At 19.6% G+C, this 15,920-nt stretch overlaps 3 protein-coding genes across 3 annotated transcripts; 1 reads left to right on the forward strand and 2 right to left on the reverse strand.

Moving 5' to 3' along the window:
* Positions 1–34: 34 nt before the first annotated feature.
* PF3D7_1364100 (6-cysteine protein) lies at positions 35–2,425 on the forward strand (the record flags this gene model as incomplete). The annotated part of the gene is made up of 1 exon (XM_001350316.1): positions 35–2,425. The coding sequence occupies one exon, from the start codon at positions 35–37 to the stop codon at positions 2,423–2,425; it is 2,391 nt and encodes a 796-aa protein (XP_001350352.1).
* An 898-nt stretch (positions 2,426–3,323) lies between these two features.
* On the reverse strand, positions 3,324–8,765 carry PF3D7_1364200 (nucleoporin NUP205, putative; the record flags this gene model as incomplete). Its single annotated transcript, XM_001350317.1, has 1 exon — positions 3,324–8,765. One exon carries the CDS (start codon positions 8,763–8,765, stop codon positions 3,324–3,326), a length of 5,442 nt encoding a protein of 1,813 aa, XP_001350353.1.
* A 1,872-nt stretch (positions 8,766–10,637) lies between these two features.
* On the reverse strand, positions 10,638–14,093 carry PF3D7_1364300 (pre-mRNA-splicing factor ATP-dependent RNA helicase PRP16; the record flags this gene model as incomplete). The annotated part of the gene is made up of 1 exon (XM_002809056.2): positions 10,638–14,093. The coding sequence occupies one exon, from the start codon at positions 14,091–14,093 to the stop codon at positions 10,638–10,640; it is 3,456 nt and encodes a 1,151-aa protein (XP_002809102.2).
* Between the last annotated feature and the right edge of the window lie 1,827 nt (positions 14,094–15,920).

A 15,920-nucleotide genomic window follows, 5' to 3' on the forward strand; every position in this document is an offset into this window, starting at 1 on the left:
TTTTTTTTTTCTTTTTTTTTTTTTTTAAATTAATATGTTTGCTGTAAACTTAAAAATTTGTATATTTTTGTCACTTGTTTCATTTTTGTTACAATGTAAGAATACACTTGCTAATGTAACTTTTGAACAAAAGGTACAGACAAATTTAAGTCATGATAAAAATGGAGATATAGTATATGGACACAGAGAATTTAAAGGAGGTATTTATGCATTTTTAGGATATGACAACTGTACAATAGAAGTTAATAAAACAGTGAATGGAATAGATTGGAATGAAAAAAAGGACGTAAAAGTAAGTGGTAATAATAATATTGCTGTAGTATATTCCATTTTTACAAGTGAAGAGAAGATGATATTAATTTTTAAATGTGATAATAAATTTTATATTACTAAATATGGAAAAGAATTTAAATGGTCAGATCCTAAAGTTATAGATGTATCTAATGTTATTGGTACAAATACTACCCCAGCTGTTTACTCTGGTTCTTTACTATCTATGAATAATGATTTTGAAAAATATATTTTGGTTTGTGAAAATCATAGTCAGAATTATATAAATGTAGTAGACCAGGAATATATGAGAGAAATACGTTTATTAGGTAAATGTATGTTATCTTTTGATGAAGGAAATAACTGGAAGAATGAAGTAATGAATTTATATAGTGATGAAGGTTATACAAAAATTAATACTTTAAGATTATCAGATTACGGAGGAAAAATACTTGTGAAAGGAACTAATGCACAAAATCTTAACCAAACGATACGATCCATAATTCTTTTATGTAGTAATTTGCATGATTGGAAATTATTTTGTGGACTTCCTACCATAAGATTCAGGAAGGATATTTCAGTAGAAAATCTAACATATTTAAATACTTATCATCTAGCCATTGTAAAAAATGAAGATAAATTACAATTAGCTTTTACATATGATTTATTTGAAACATTTGATCCGCAATATTTGAACACTGAATTTAATGGTGTTTCTCATTATTTTGTTTTAGCTCCTGATGAAATGGTATATTTATTTTATCATGGAAATGAGAAAAAAAATTATGTCATAAAAATAAAAACAGTACCAAGAAAAATAGGTTGTGAATTAAATACAAATGATACTGTAAATAAAATTTATACATACACGTATAAATATATATATAATAATAAGCTAAGTGCGAAAACATGTAAAGTTCCATCATCACATTTAAAATATTCGAGTGATGGTCTATATAAATTATTTGAGGTAAGATTACCAAAAGATATAAAAGTAACTGAAAATTGTTTTAGATATTCTTTCTTGAGTGATTTAAATAATAAATATCATACAACTATCATAAAAACACGAGTTATTAACAAATTAGAAGATTATGTAGAAGTACAATTTCACTTTCCGATTTATTATACTAAATTTTTATACAATTATAAAAGTACGTATTGTGTCTTGAGTAATAACTATAGAATAGTTGTTGAATTTGATTATATACGTAATCATATTGATCTAGATTTTCCGTTTGATACAGATACTGTAAAGTTATATAGTAATGAAAGTGTTACACATGCATTTAGAAATAATACAGAAAAAACACATGTGCATAAATTTCCTAAAGGTACATATATGACATCTTATTTTAGTTATGAAAAAGAATATGTTATATCTAATTATATAGAAGAACCATTTTCTACTACCTTTACTATATTAACCCAAACACAAATGAATGTTCATTTTATGGCTGGTGGACAAAAATATAAATATGAAGGTATCGATTTAACAGATTCTTCACCAAACTATGAATTATCACTTAATTCTTTGTCAGATAGCCAAAATGTTGATATTTTTGTATCCAAATTTGATAATAATAAAACGATAGGTTTTGTTTGTCCTGTTAAAAGTAGTTATGACGGATTAAATTGTTTTGACAACGTTTATATAAAAAATAAGACACTTGTCAAAATCGAATATTTATTTGGAGAAAATGATATCTTTGTTGTTCCTCAAAGGAGAATATATAAAACTGAAGGTACAGCTATGGAAAGTCTTTTATATTTAAATAATAACAATGTAAAAAAATTAATAGATGATAAAAGTATAATACATTTCTATTGTGAATGTAATGTTAATAATAATGTAATCAAAGTTAATTATTATATATCTCCATTTTATGATGAAAATAGTATAAAACAAGAAATCAACAAAAAAGACCAAGAAATAACTATGATTAATAAAACTATACCACAAGATGAAAAAGATATTCTATTCAATAATGAAAAAGTTGTTCCTTTATCAAACGAACCTCAAGAAATTATTCAACCACCTATTCAGGAAAAATTAAATACTACTGATCCTTCAAAAGCATATATATATGGAGCTAATATTATATTTATTGCAATTATATCTATAATATCCTTGTCTATTTCTTCTTTCATATAAAAATATAGTTATCAATATATAATATTTTTTTTTTATATCCCATGAACGATATGTAAAAAAAAAAAAAAAAAAAAACACATATAACATATCAAGTTAATGTGTAACATGAATATGTATACATATATATATATATATTTATATATATATTGATATATATGTGTATTTGTTTATTTATTTATATATTTGTTTTTTTTTTTTTTTCTTTTTATATATATTTATATATTTATATGTACATATCTATACATATATAATATTTTATATATGTTTCTATTTTTGTTATTTTTAAAATTCACTTTTTCCTTCTTTATATTCATGTTTACTCATCAGTACATTATATTAGAAGTAGAAGGAGAAAAATATAAACGTAAAATATGTTTGCATATATTCTATCTTTTGTTTATATATATATATATATATGTATATTTTTTTTTTCTTTTCTTGTCTTTCAAATGTTATATATAAAAAACATACAATTATATATAATATCAAAATATTATATATATATATATATATATATATATATGAACAGTTCTTTGGTAAAGTTAAAAAAAATATATAAACATATGAAAAAAAAAAAAAAAAAAAAAAAAATTAATAAAAGACAAAAAGGGATATTATTTCCCTAAACATGGTATTTAAAAATTATTAAATAAAAAATAAAACAAAATATAACTTAATCTTATGTGATAATATATATATATATATATATATATTTTTCATTTATTTGTAATTATGTAAACAACTAAATTTATACAACTACCTCTTCATCTGTAAATATGGGATGTATGTTAATACACATATATATTTTTTTTTTTTTATCTATTTATTAATTCATAAGCTACATTTAAAAAATTGAAAAAAATTGAAAAAAATAATATTAAAAATTACTTCATTTTGTTTATCGTGAAAATAATGTATTTTTATTTGATGAATTAAATACAGAGTTAAAATTAGATGTGGTATTTTTCTGTTGAAATATATTATTATTATTATTATTTGACGATATATTATTAAAGTTGGATATTTGTGATATATTTTTATTCACTGAAAAGTTATTATTTTGAAATATATTATTATTTGGCATATTTGTATTCACACTAAATGTATTTTTTGTTATATTGGTATTGGTTCCTGATATAAAATTATTATTTGTATTTTGAAATAATTTATTATTGAATATATTATTGTTAGATGTATTATTATTTAATAATAAATTATTAGACACATTATTATTATTACTTGTTCCTAATAAACCATTTTTTGAACCGAACATATTATTATTTGAATTTGTATTAAACATATTATTACTTGAAAAAAGACTAGAACTACTACTACTCACATTATTATTATTATTGTTTGCATTGCTCATATTGTTTCCGATTATGTTAGCATAATTATTACCTACTCCAATAACACCTGAAGGATTGTTATTAAATAATGTATTGCTGTTATTATTTTGTGTATTTATGCCAAATTTATTAGAACCAAATGTTGATGTATTTAAATTATTTAAAACAAACGAATTGTTGTTCATCATTTGATTCTTATTATTTCCCCACGAAGCAAAATTGTTGTCTTTTAACATAGATGAAGTATTATTATTTAAATTAGAAGAAAACAAATTTTTATTATCATAAGTGTTTATTTTATTTCCTTGTGAAGAAGTATTCATAGAAGAAAATATATTATTACTACTATTATTATTATTACCAAATAAATTACTCGAAACGTTTTGTGAACTTTTATTTAAAATATTATTTGTCATATTATTATTATTATTTGTTGTTGTTGTTAAACCAAATAAATTAGAAGTATTAGTGCTTCTGTTTGGAAATCCACTACTACCCATCATGTTTATATTATTATTATTATTTATTAAACTATTTGAAATATTTAACGAATTATTATTACTACTATATAAACTATTCCTAAATGAATTATTATTATTATTATTATTATTATTATTATTATTATTATTATTAAACAAATTATTGTTTGATGTATTAAACATATTATTTGTTGTACCAGTATTTCCAAAAAGGTTGCCAGAAGTAGAATTTGCTATATTTTTACTAAAAATATTGGACGTATTTGTAGTAGACCCAAAGGTATTGGCTGTATTACTTAATGTGTTATTGTTATTAAATATATTGGGAGTTCCACTACTTCCAAATAATTTGTCCTTATTAAATATATTACTACTACTACTTATAATATTATTATTCAATGTATTCATATTATTCATTGTGTTCATATTATTCATTGTACTCATATTATTCAACGTATTCTTATTATTTAATGCGCTAAAAGATGTATTAGTTGTTGTACCTATTAACGAATTGTTAGTCCCTCCTGTATTAAACATAGAACTTGGTTGTGTATTGGTAGTTCCAAATATATTTGTTGAAACATTATTTGTCATATTATTATTAAACACATTTGTTGACGTATTATTATTGGTACCAAATATATTTGATGTGCCACTACTAAAAATATTACTATTAAAAGTACCTCCCGTTGAAATGGCTGGTATAGGATTTAGCGTGCTGTTTTTATTTGTACCAAATAAATTCGTAGATGTATTTGTACCGAATACATTATTTTTATTAAATATATTATTAGCTGTTAATGCATTCGTATTAAATATATTATTTGTATTAAGAGCTGAAGACATATTAACAAATGTTGGTACATTATTAATTTTGTTTATATTGTCATATGGTTTAATACCTAAAATTATACCTTGATTATTATTAATACCTTCATAACATATAGCAGCATATGTGTTACACATATTTGTTATAGAATCTGGTATATGCTGTATTAAATTAAAAGAATTTTTTGAGTTCAAAAAAAAGTATTCATCTAAATTATGATTTTCAATTATTGATTTAAAACATTGATCAGAAGCAGTTCTTAGAGAAATTAAATATTCATTATCTTCTTTGGATTTTGTAATTTTGTGATTAACGATTGGTGTCATATTATTATGACTTAATATATTATTATTTATATAATTGTTATTATTTATTATATTAATATTATTTATAATATTATTATTATTATTATTATTATTTAAAGTATTAGTATTACTAAATATATTACTACTATTTATAATGTTTGTATTATTCAATACATTATGATCATTATTTGATATAAAATTATTATAAGCGTTCATCGCGTTATTATATTGAGATAAGCATATACTCCTATATGCAGAAATAATATCACACAACCTTTCTTTTTTTGAAAAATGTTCCTCCTTTCTATATAATTCAATTACTCTTTGTGAAAATAATACAGAATTAAATCCAGGTATGGAACAATATTGCATAAAATTTTTATAATTTTGTTCAGACAATGGATCTAAAACAAAGGAAACAAAATTTTTTACAAACTTTTCACTTAAACAATGATATATAAAAAAGGGATGGGCAATTGGTTTATTCCTTGTAAAATTAACAGTCATAAAATATTTCTCTCTATTTTTCTTATTATCATTAAATGTTTTTATGATATGCTTTTTTCTGATATCTTCACTTAAAAAACTTTTTACATATATATCTTCTATTTTTATAATTCTGAAATTGCCCTTAATATACATATCATATATATTATATAATAAAATTAAATTATTTTGTAAATTGGCTTTTATTTGATTTATAAGTATAGAATGTTTATTTAAAGTATTATTAATATGATCTTTATATGTATTTATATCTAGAATATGTAATAATTGTGTTCTTCTAATTATATTTTGTAATTTTTCTTTTTTCTCCATTAACATTTGTTTTAATTCTTCATTTAATAAAGACATAATAAATGAACATTCTTCATCTGGATTATTAACATAATTTAAGTTATTATCTAAATGTTGAAATCTTAATATATCTATATTACTATGTTCAGGAAATGTATCTGTTAAATTTAATATATTCATATTATTAAACATAATACTATCATTATTATTATTATTACTACTATTACTATTATTATTATTATTATTATTATCTACAAATTTTAATAACCTGTGTACCGTTTCAGATATATTATAATTATGTAAATTATTTCTTGGTATATTATGTATTCGTTTTAATTTAAAGGATATATTATCTAATTTGAGAACACCTTTAATATGTAACTTTGTTTTATTTTCCATTGTACGTATCATATCATCATGTTGAATAGTTTCAAATTTAATTCTTTCAAATTCATTTTTATCTTCTTTTAAATCTTTGTGTAATGTATCCAAATCTTTTTTCATATTTTCTATTCTTTTAAGAATATTTTTCATATCTCTTGTATCTTCATGAGCTCTTGTATTTAAAGCTTCAAAGGAATATTTCCATTGTGGTATAATTTTTGCAACCTCACTAAAATTTGGACAATCTTTAATATAACACAGATTTTTATTCTCATAAATATTATGTAGACTTGGTATAAGATTTATAATATTTTTTGTACATACATTCCTTTGTGCATAGTCACTATTATTATTACTTAATCTATTAATATTGTCATTTATTTCTATCATATGCTTATTTAAATAATATCCATATTCATATAAATATTTATCATTTCTTGATAATCTTTCTTCATATTGTTTTAAAAATTGTAATTTCTCATTACTCATTAGGGATGATTTGTTCATAAAATTCCTACTATTATTCTGATCATCATATTGAACATGGTTAATTCCAATATTTTCATTTATGTTTTTATTATTATTTACAGTTATATTATATTTTTCTTTATTATCATTTTTTGTTAATGTATTTATTTTTCCAGAAGTATCTAATGAATAGGTTTTTTTTTTCTTTTCACTTAATAAATTCCTCTCTCTTGTTTCAATATATATTTTATTTCTAATATTTAATATATTATCTACATCATCATATAAACTATTATTAGAACTATCTCCTTCTTCTTTTTTTACAGATTCATTTTCACCTGTTATTACAATTTGTGATAATCTTTCCATATTATTCAAAATGTCATCAGAATCATTGTTACTTTTTATTTTAGGATAACATGTATTAATAGTAGAAGTAATCAATTTTTTAAATTCATAATCATTTTGCATATTACAAGACATATTATTATGTATTCCTACATTATTATAACTTATATTATTAGTACTAAATCGTTTTTCTCTATTTTCATTTTGGCAATTTATAATTTCATCAAGACATTTCATTTTTTTTATTTTATTTGAATTAACGCTATTAAAGGTATTATCTTGACCTACTTTGTGAAAGCCTCTACTTGTAACTGAATTAAATTTTTTATTATCCTTATGACGAATATTATTTAGTTTAATGTTTGTTTTATTATATATGTCGTTATCATTCAATTGCATATTTCCGATATCTGACCCGCTAATAACAGAATATAGATCATCATCACTATTATTATTATTATTATTATTATTATTATTGTTGTTGTTGCTGTTGTTATTATTATTAGTAGTAGTATCATCAATATATTGATGATCAATGTTGTTATTATTAATAGCATCCTTATTAGTATCATTCTTCACATCACGTTCATTTTTCTTATTATTGTTTAATACGTAATTATTCACCTTATTCATTACATTTACATAATCCTCATGTTGATTTAAAGCATTACTACCCCTATGGCTCATGCCATAATTTTTTGCGCCATCTTTTTCATAAGAACTATTTTTATCATTATTTTCTGAAGAATTTTTATTATAATCATAATTTAATTTGTTTGATGAATGCTCGCTTAAATTGTTCACGTTATCTATATGAGAATTATACACATCTCCATTCTTATTACATTCATGCAAAATATTATATTTAATTTTTTCATTTTTGGAATTTTCGAAATGATTTTCAAAAGGAGTATGAATATTGGAACAGTTACAATTATTTAAATTTAGAATATTATTTAAATATTTTTGTTTACATTCTTTATTTGATGATTTAAAATCAGATGACATGTCTTTATCTGATTCCCCTGAATTTATATCAAGAGAATTATTTCTTAATTTCTTATTATATTTTTTCGGTGTTTTATAAGTTCTATCATGTTTTGATTCCGTTCTATAAAATGAGCTTGCATAAGATGATGTATCATCAGATATGCTTAAAAAGCTTTCACTAGAGTTATTACTTAAATTAGACTTATCATTAAATGATTCATTTGAATCATTTTCTTCATCTACATTATCATTATTTTTATTTTTTTTTGCTTTTTTCTTTTTTGATATCTTCCCCGATTTTGTATTGGAGCTTATACTTTTATTACTTACATGATCTTCATATTTTTTAAGATTATTAAAATGTTTTAATGAATTATCTTCTACATTCATATTTCTATTTTATATTCATATAAAAAATATAGAAAATTGCAATATTATTTCTGGCAATCTATTTGTGAATATAAAAATGTTACAAAATATATATATATATATATATATCAAATAAACTTTGAATATATTTACAAATAAATTAATAAAATAATATATACATATAATAACATTATATTTGAACCTCTGTTATGATTAAACAAAGTTTTTATAATTACATATAAATCAAAAAGAAATATATTTATACCTTCATATTATTATATATATATATATATATATATAATATTATTTATAATTAATTTGGGTATAAATTTTTCTTTTAAAAAAATATTTTATATATTTTTATTATGACATTTTTTACAAAAAAAAAAAAAACATAAGAAAAAATAAAAATTTATATATTTTAAATAATTATATATAATTCTTTTTTTTATTTTCTTTATATAAATCCATATATATTATATATATATATATGTATATGTAATATTTTTTTTTTTTTTTTTTTTTTTTTTTAAATTTGAAATAAAGAAATGAAAAATTTTCAAAACATATAAAAATAATAAATTCAGGACATATAATTATATAATATATATATAATATTATATATATGTAATATTATAATTATATTCTTATTATATATATTTAATATTAGTAAGGATTTATATAATATTTCTTAAGAACATACCATTTATATATATATATATATATATATATATATATATTATAATATGTTTTTACGCATATAAGAAAGAAAATTTTTATAATGATATTTTTTATAATATTCAATTTGTTAATAATATATATCATAAGATTTCTATATGAAATAATTAAAATTTTATATATATATAATATATATTTTATATAAAATTATTTTTTATAATTTTTTTGGTACTCCATATTTATTTATAATATATAATATATTTATATATTATTAAAAAAAATCCTTAACTTTTCTTTTTTTTTTTTTTTTTTTTGGCTTTAAAAATATAATAAATCATATGCATGTTGAAAAAAAAAAAAAATATATTATAAAATCGTTATATAATGTTGTACTTGTTATATATATATATATATATATATATATATATATATATAATTTTATATAATAAATTATATATTTTTTTTTCAATAAATAAAAATATTATATGTATTATATAACATATAAAAATTAAGGATATAAATACTGAGCTCATATATTTTATTCAACCCTTTTACTAAATTTTATAAGAGACTGCATTTAGCATTTTTATTTTTTTTAATGATTCATTCCTTCTTATGAATTATTAAAAAAAAAAAAATGTAAATCTATATTTATGCTTCTTTTGTAAGCATATGAAATTATATAATATTTATTCGTTTTATTTGAAGAAAAATTATTATCGTCAGACATGTATTTAATCAGGATATTTAAAAAAGAATTATTATGTTCCATTTTAAAAATGAAATATTGATCTATGATGAGTTTTTATATTACACATATGCACTCATATATATATATATATATAAACCCGTGAGGTTTATATTTATTGTTATAAAAAAATATAAGGCAATATGTTTCTTTTTGTTATACGATAAGTCGGTAAAAAAATTTAATTAATGTCCTCAATGAAAAATTAAATAACAATTTCATATAATTAAAAAATGAAATATATTAACAAATAAATAAACATAATTAACAAAAAAATAAAAAAAATTATGAAAATGAAATAAGATAATTAATAATAATAAAAATAAAAATAAATGAATAAATAAATAAATAAATAAATAATATAATAAAATATATAATATAAACCTACATACATATATATATTATTACGGGATAACAAATGAACATAGTGTATATATTCGCTTATTTACTCGTAACAATTTGAATAACTATACATTTTTCATATAAAAAAAGAGAGGGCCTAATTCACATAACCATTCTGGATCAACTGTTGTAACATTTCTCATATATTCTTTTGTGGTAAAAACGATTTCTTGATATATCACATAATCAGGTGTATATCCAATATTGTATAAAGAAGAATTTGGATGTACATGACAAGAAACATTTGTCCTTAAATTAATATATTCGGAAAAGGATTTCAATTTAGCTGCATTATGGAAATAACCTGAGCATATTGTTTTTCTTATAAGTTCCCATTTATTATCACAAGAAACATTTTTTATATTTAATGTTTTAATTATATCTATTAATTGTGAGTAAACTTCTTTTGCTTTATTTAAAGCTTTATATTGAATAAAATTTTTTGTGCACCAACTATATGAATAATTATGTGAACGCCATTGTAAGTATATATTTAACAAGGTTAAATGATCACTTTCCGGTACAGTAAATTTTTCTTTTTTGGATTCGATGGATTCATTATTTTCTTTTGACTCTAGAAAAATTGATGGAGATGATAACATACTAACAATAATTAATATTTCTTTAGTACATTGAAAATTCTGACTATATATAACAATTTTGGATAATGGTGGATCTAATGGAAATTGAACCATTTTTCGTCCGATGTCTGTTAAATTTCCTTCATTATTAATAGCACCTAATACCCATAATTCATGCAAAGAATTAATAATACTTTCCTTACTTGGAACATCAATAAAATCAAATTCGAATAAATTTTGTACATGTAAAGATTTTAATAAAAGTACAACATTGGATAAATTACTTCTTTGTATTTCTGGAATATTATTTTGATATAAATCACACAAAAATGTATTTTCCGTATATAAACGATAACATATACCGGCACCTGTTCTTCCAGCTCTACCAGATCTTTGATTTGCATTAGCTTGTGATATCGGTGTAACTTGTAATACATCCATACCAATAGTTTGATTATATACTTTTAATTTGCAATAACCTGTATCAATAACATATTTAATTCCATCTAATGTTAATGAAGTTTCTGCAATATTTGTTGAGACAATAATTTTTCTTAAATCATATTTTTTAAATATTTTACTTTGTTGTTCGCTAGATAGTTGCGAATATATAGGAAAGATATAAAATGGATATATCATATGATCATTTGTATTATTATCCCCATCAACCTTCTTTTTAATATTACTATCATTATTATTATTATTATTATCTTCATTTAATATATTTTTAATTTTATTTATTGTATCCTTTTTATTATTTTTCGATTCCTTATATGATTCATATACTTCATAAAAACGCTCACTTAATAAATAACATGTTGCATTTATATCTTCTTGACCCGTCATGAAAATTAAAATATCACCAAAATTGTTATCATAATTATTATCTGATACATGTATCTGTATAGCTTTCTGTACAGCACATTCGATGTAATCATTACATGGTGTTCTTAAATATTCTATATGTACTTTAAATGTTCTTCCTTGAATATTATATATTGGTGCATTACCAAAAAATGCGGAAAATTTTTTTGCATCAATAGTTGCTGATGTTACTATTAATTTAAGGTCATTTCTTTTTAAACATATATTTTTTAATATACCTAATAATACATCTGTATTAATAGATCTTTCATGTGCTTCATCCATAATTATAACACTATACTTATCTAATTCTTTATCATTCAAAGTCTCTCTTAATAAAATACCATCTGTTACATACCTAATTTTTGTATCTTTTGTTGTATTGTCTTCAAATCTTATAGTATAACCGACAAGAGAACCAATATCTACATTCATTTCATACGAAACACGATAAGCTACAGACACAGCAGCAACCCTTCTGGGTTGTGTACAACAAATAATACCATTCCTATGATAACCTTCTTCATATAAGTATTGCACAATTTGTGTAGTTTTCCCAGATCCTGTTTCTCCAACTATAATAATTATATTATTATTATAAACAGCATCTAATAATTCATGCTTTGATTTGTATATGGGTAAAGATTCTTTTAATTTTAACAATTCTTCTTTATCTTTTAAGGTATTTTTCTTATCCTTATTATTATTTTCTATATTAAATAAACTGCTATATATTTTATCTTTTTTATAATCAAAAACATCTGAACCATTATCATCCTCTTTATTATTTTCAGAAGAATTATAACTAATATTATCATAATCCTCTTTTGATGTATTATCATTTTTATTTTTTTTTTTATTTTTATACAATTTTAGTAACTCTCCCAATTTGCTATTACTAATTTCCCAGTACCGATCTCTGGCCTTTGATTTTTCGTTTTCACTTTTAAAATATTTTAAGAATTCGCTACCTTTTTTTGCTGCTTTTACAAAATCACAAGTTTCATCTTTAACAACAGTTGAATAGGACGTGGATTGAATAGGTTTATTACTATAATATTTATCATTATTAATATTATCCGATTTTTTTTTTTCACTTTTTTGATCATCGAAATTATTTCTTTGTTCTATATTTACAAACCTTTTATTATACGATTTAAATTTATCTATAAATGGAGGATTGACAGTTCTGGTTAATACAATTTTTTTAATTTCATTAGTAACATTGGCTTCATTAATTTTTTCTAGTTGTAATTTATTGTAAGTTGATGTAACACCTCCTTGTTTTAATTTATTTAATTCCCATAAATTATTATCTAAATTTTTTTGATTCACTTTTTTCCCTGTATTACTATTTATTCTTGTTTTTAAATTATTGATCATTTTTTTTTCTTTTTCATATGTAGCTTCAATATCCATATTATAAAATGAATCAACAAATTCATCTTCTTTAGTGTACCATATTTCATCTAAAATCTTATCATTATTTTTTTTGTAGTAGTCTTTTTTTTGTTTTTCATCTTTTTCAAACGTTTTATTTGAGTAACGATTATGATGTTGTTTATTTGACAAATTGTATTTATTACTTTCATCATTTTTTATATTAATACTTATATTAATAGAATCTTCGGAGTAATCACTTTTATTATATTTATGATTATTTTTATTTTCCTTATGATTATATAAATTATCTATATCTGAATTATCTGGTGATGTAGAAGAATTATATATATTATACTTTTGATTAACATGTTTATCCTTAATATTATTTTTTTTAATTTTATTTTTATCTCTATCTTTATAATATTTTTCTTTTTCATTGTTATTAAGATATCTTTTAGAAACTTTGTCTTTTTTAAATGATGCTTCCTCAAAAGTATCAATTTTTTTAAAAATATTAGATTTCACATCATCTGTTGTGAGTTTCTTATTAATTTTGTTTACTTTCCTTCTTTTAAATTCTAATGTTTTTTCATTTTTCTTTTCATTATATAGAAATCCCGTCTGTATTTTGTCATTGTTTTTTTTATTGCCATCAGATGAGGAATCACTATAAACATATGATTTAGCAATCATTCATACAGAAAAAAAAAAAAAAAAAAAAAAAAAAAAAAAAAAAATTAAAAACAAAATGAACAAAGTTGACAGTTTGGAAATGAAAAAGTGGGTGCGTATTAATTACATATTAATGGAGAATTATAAATGATATAAAATACCTGAAATAAAATATAAATAAATAAATAAATATATATATATATATATATATATATATATATATTTATATATTATTTATCCATTTTGATAATTTATATATACATATATTTTATTTTTGTATGCAATGATTCTCAAAATTTTATATGAAATCCAATTTTTTTAAGGATATCCAAAAATAGCAAAAATATATTTTTATATATCTTTTTCTTGCACAATATATATATATATATATTTTTATTTTTTTACCACTTATAAAAACTTTCTTTCTTTTTATTTTTACAAAAAAAGTGGACGATTATAAAGTGGATTTAAACAAAATGATAAATTATAAATGGTACATAATATGGTTGTACATAAATATATATATATATATATATATATATTAATATATTTGTATTATTTCAATTTAATTTTATGTTTTACCTTTTCACAAAAAAAAAGAAAAAGAAAAGAAACAATTCATTCTTTTATGTTAATATTAAAAAGATTATATATATAAATTAAGATATAATTTATATATACTTATTACTTAACCAATTTTTAATATATATATGTATATATATTTTAATTACCATATTTTTATTTATATAAATTATATGTTGAAATATATTTCCTAAAAGTAATTTTTACAGATTATTATACAAAAGGAAAACAATTATTTATTTGACATATTATATATATATATATATATTATATGTTATTAAATGTTTGTTTTATATACTAAAAAATAAATAAATATAATTATAAAGGTATAATATGTTTTTATAATTTTTCATTAAAAAAAAAAATAATGCTATAATTTGTTCACAGTCATATATATATGTATATATATATATATTAAATAATTTGAACCCATTTTTTTTTTTTTATTCTCATACTATAAAATATATTATTTTAATTAATAAATTCTCAATATTATAATATATATTTAACTATATATTATATATATTTATATAGGTATAGAAATATATTTATTGTACATTGTATATATTATATTATATATATAATATATATATATATATATAATATAATATTTATTTTATGTGATATATTAATACAATATTATATATATATATATATATATAATATATATTTAATTTTTTTCTCATGCTTATTTTTCCAGTAAAATTATTATATTTAAAACTGTAAAAAATATATTTATTAAAGAAAAATATATATAAATATATGCTATATATTAATAATAAAATATTTTAAAAAGATTATATTATATTATATTATTTTATAAACTTTTGTTAAAGTTTTAATAATTTACATCAATTTTGAAAAATATATGTAAAAAGATATTATATAAATTAATATATGAATTTATAATTATATATATAATTATTATATATATATTATAATATGTTATTATTATAATAGAGCACTGAGATATTAATTATATTATATAAAAAGTGTATATATATATATATATATGTATATATATATATATTTTAATAAATTCAATATATTTATAAAAATATATGATAATACTTTCTTTCTTTTTTTTTTTATTTGCCTTCCTATTTTTTGTTCCACTTTGATGACATTATTTAAGTATATGTAAAATATATTAGTATGAAAATATATTCTATATATATATATAAACATGTACACTTTATGAATATATATTATATAGAGTTATACGTATATATTGTGGGGTATAGTTTTATTATATGTATAGAATAG

The sequence above is a fragment of the Plasmodium falciparum genome (genome assembly GCF_000002765.6).
Source record: "Plasmodium falciparum 3D7 genome assembly, chromosome: 13".
In the NCBI taxonomy this organism is placed as follows: Eukaryota; Apicomplexa; class Aconoidasida; order Haemosporida; family Plasmodiidae; genus Plasmodium; species Plasmodium falciparum.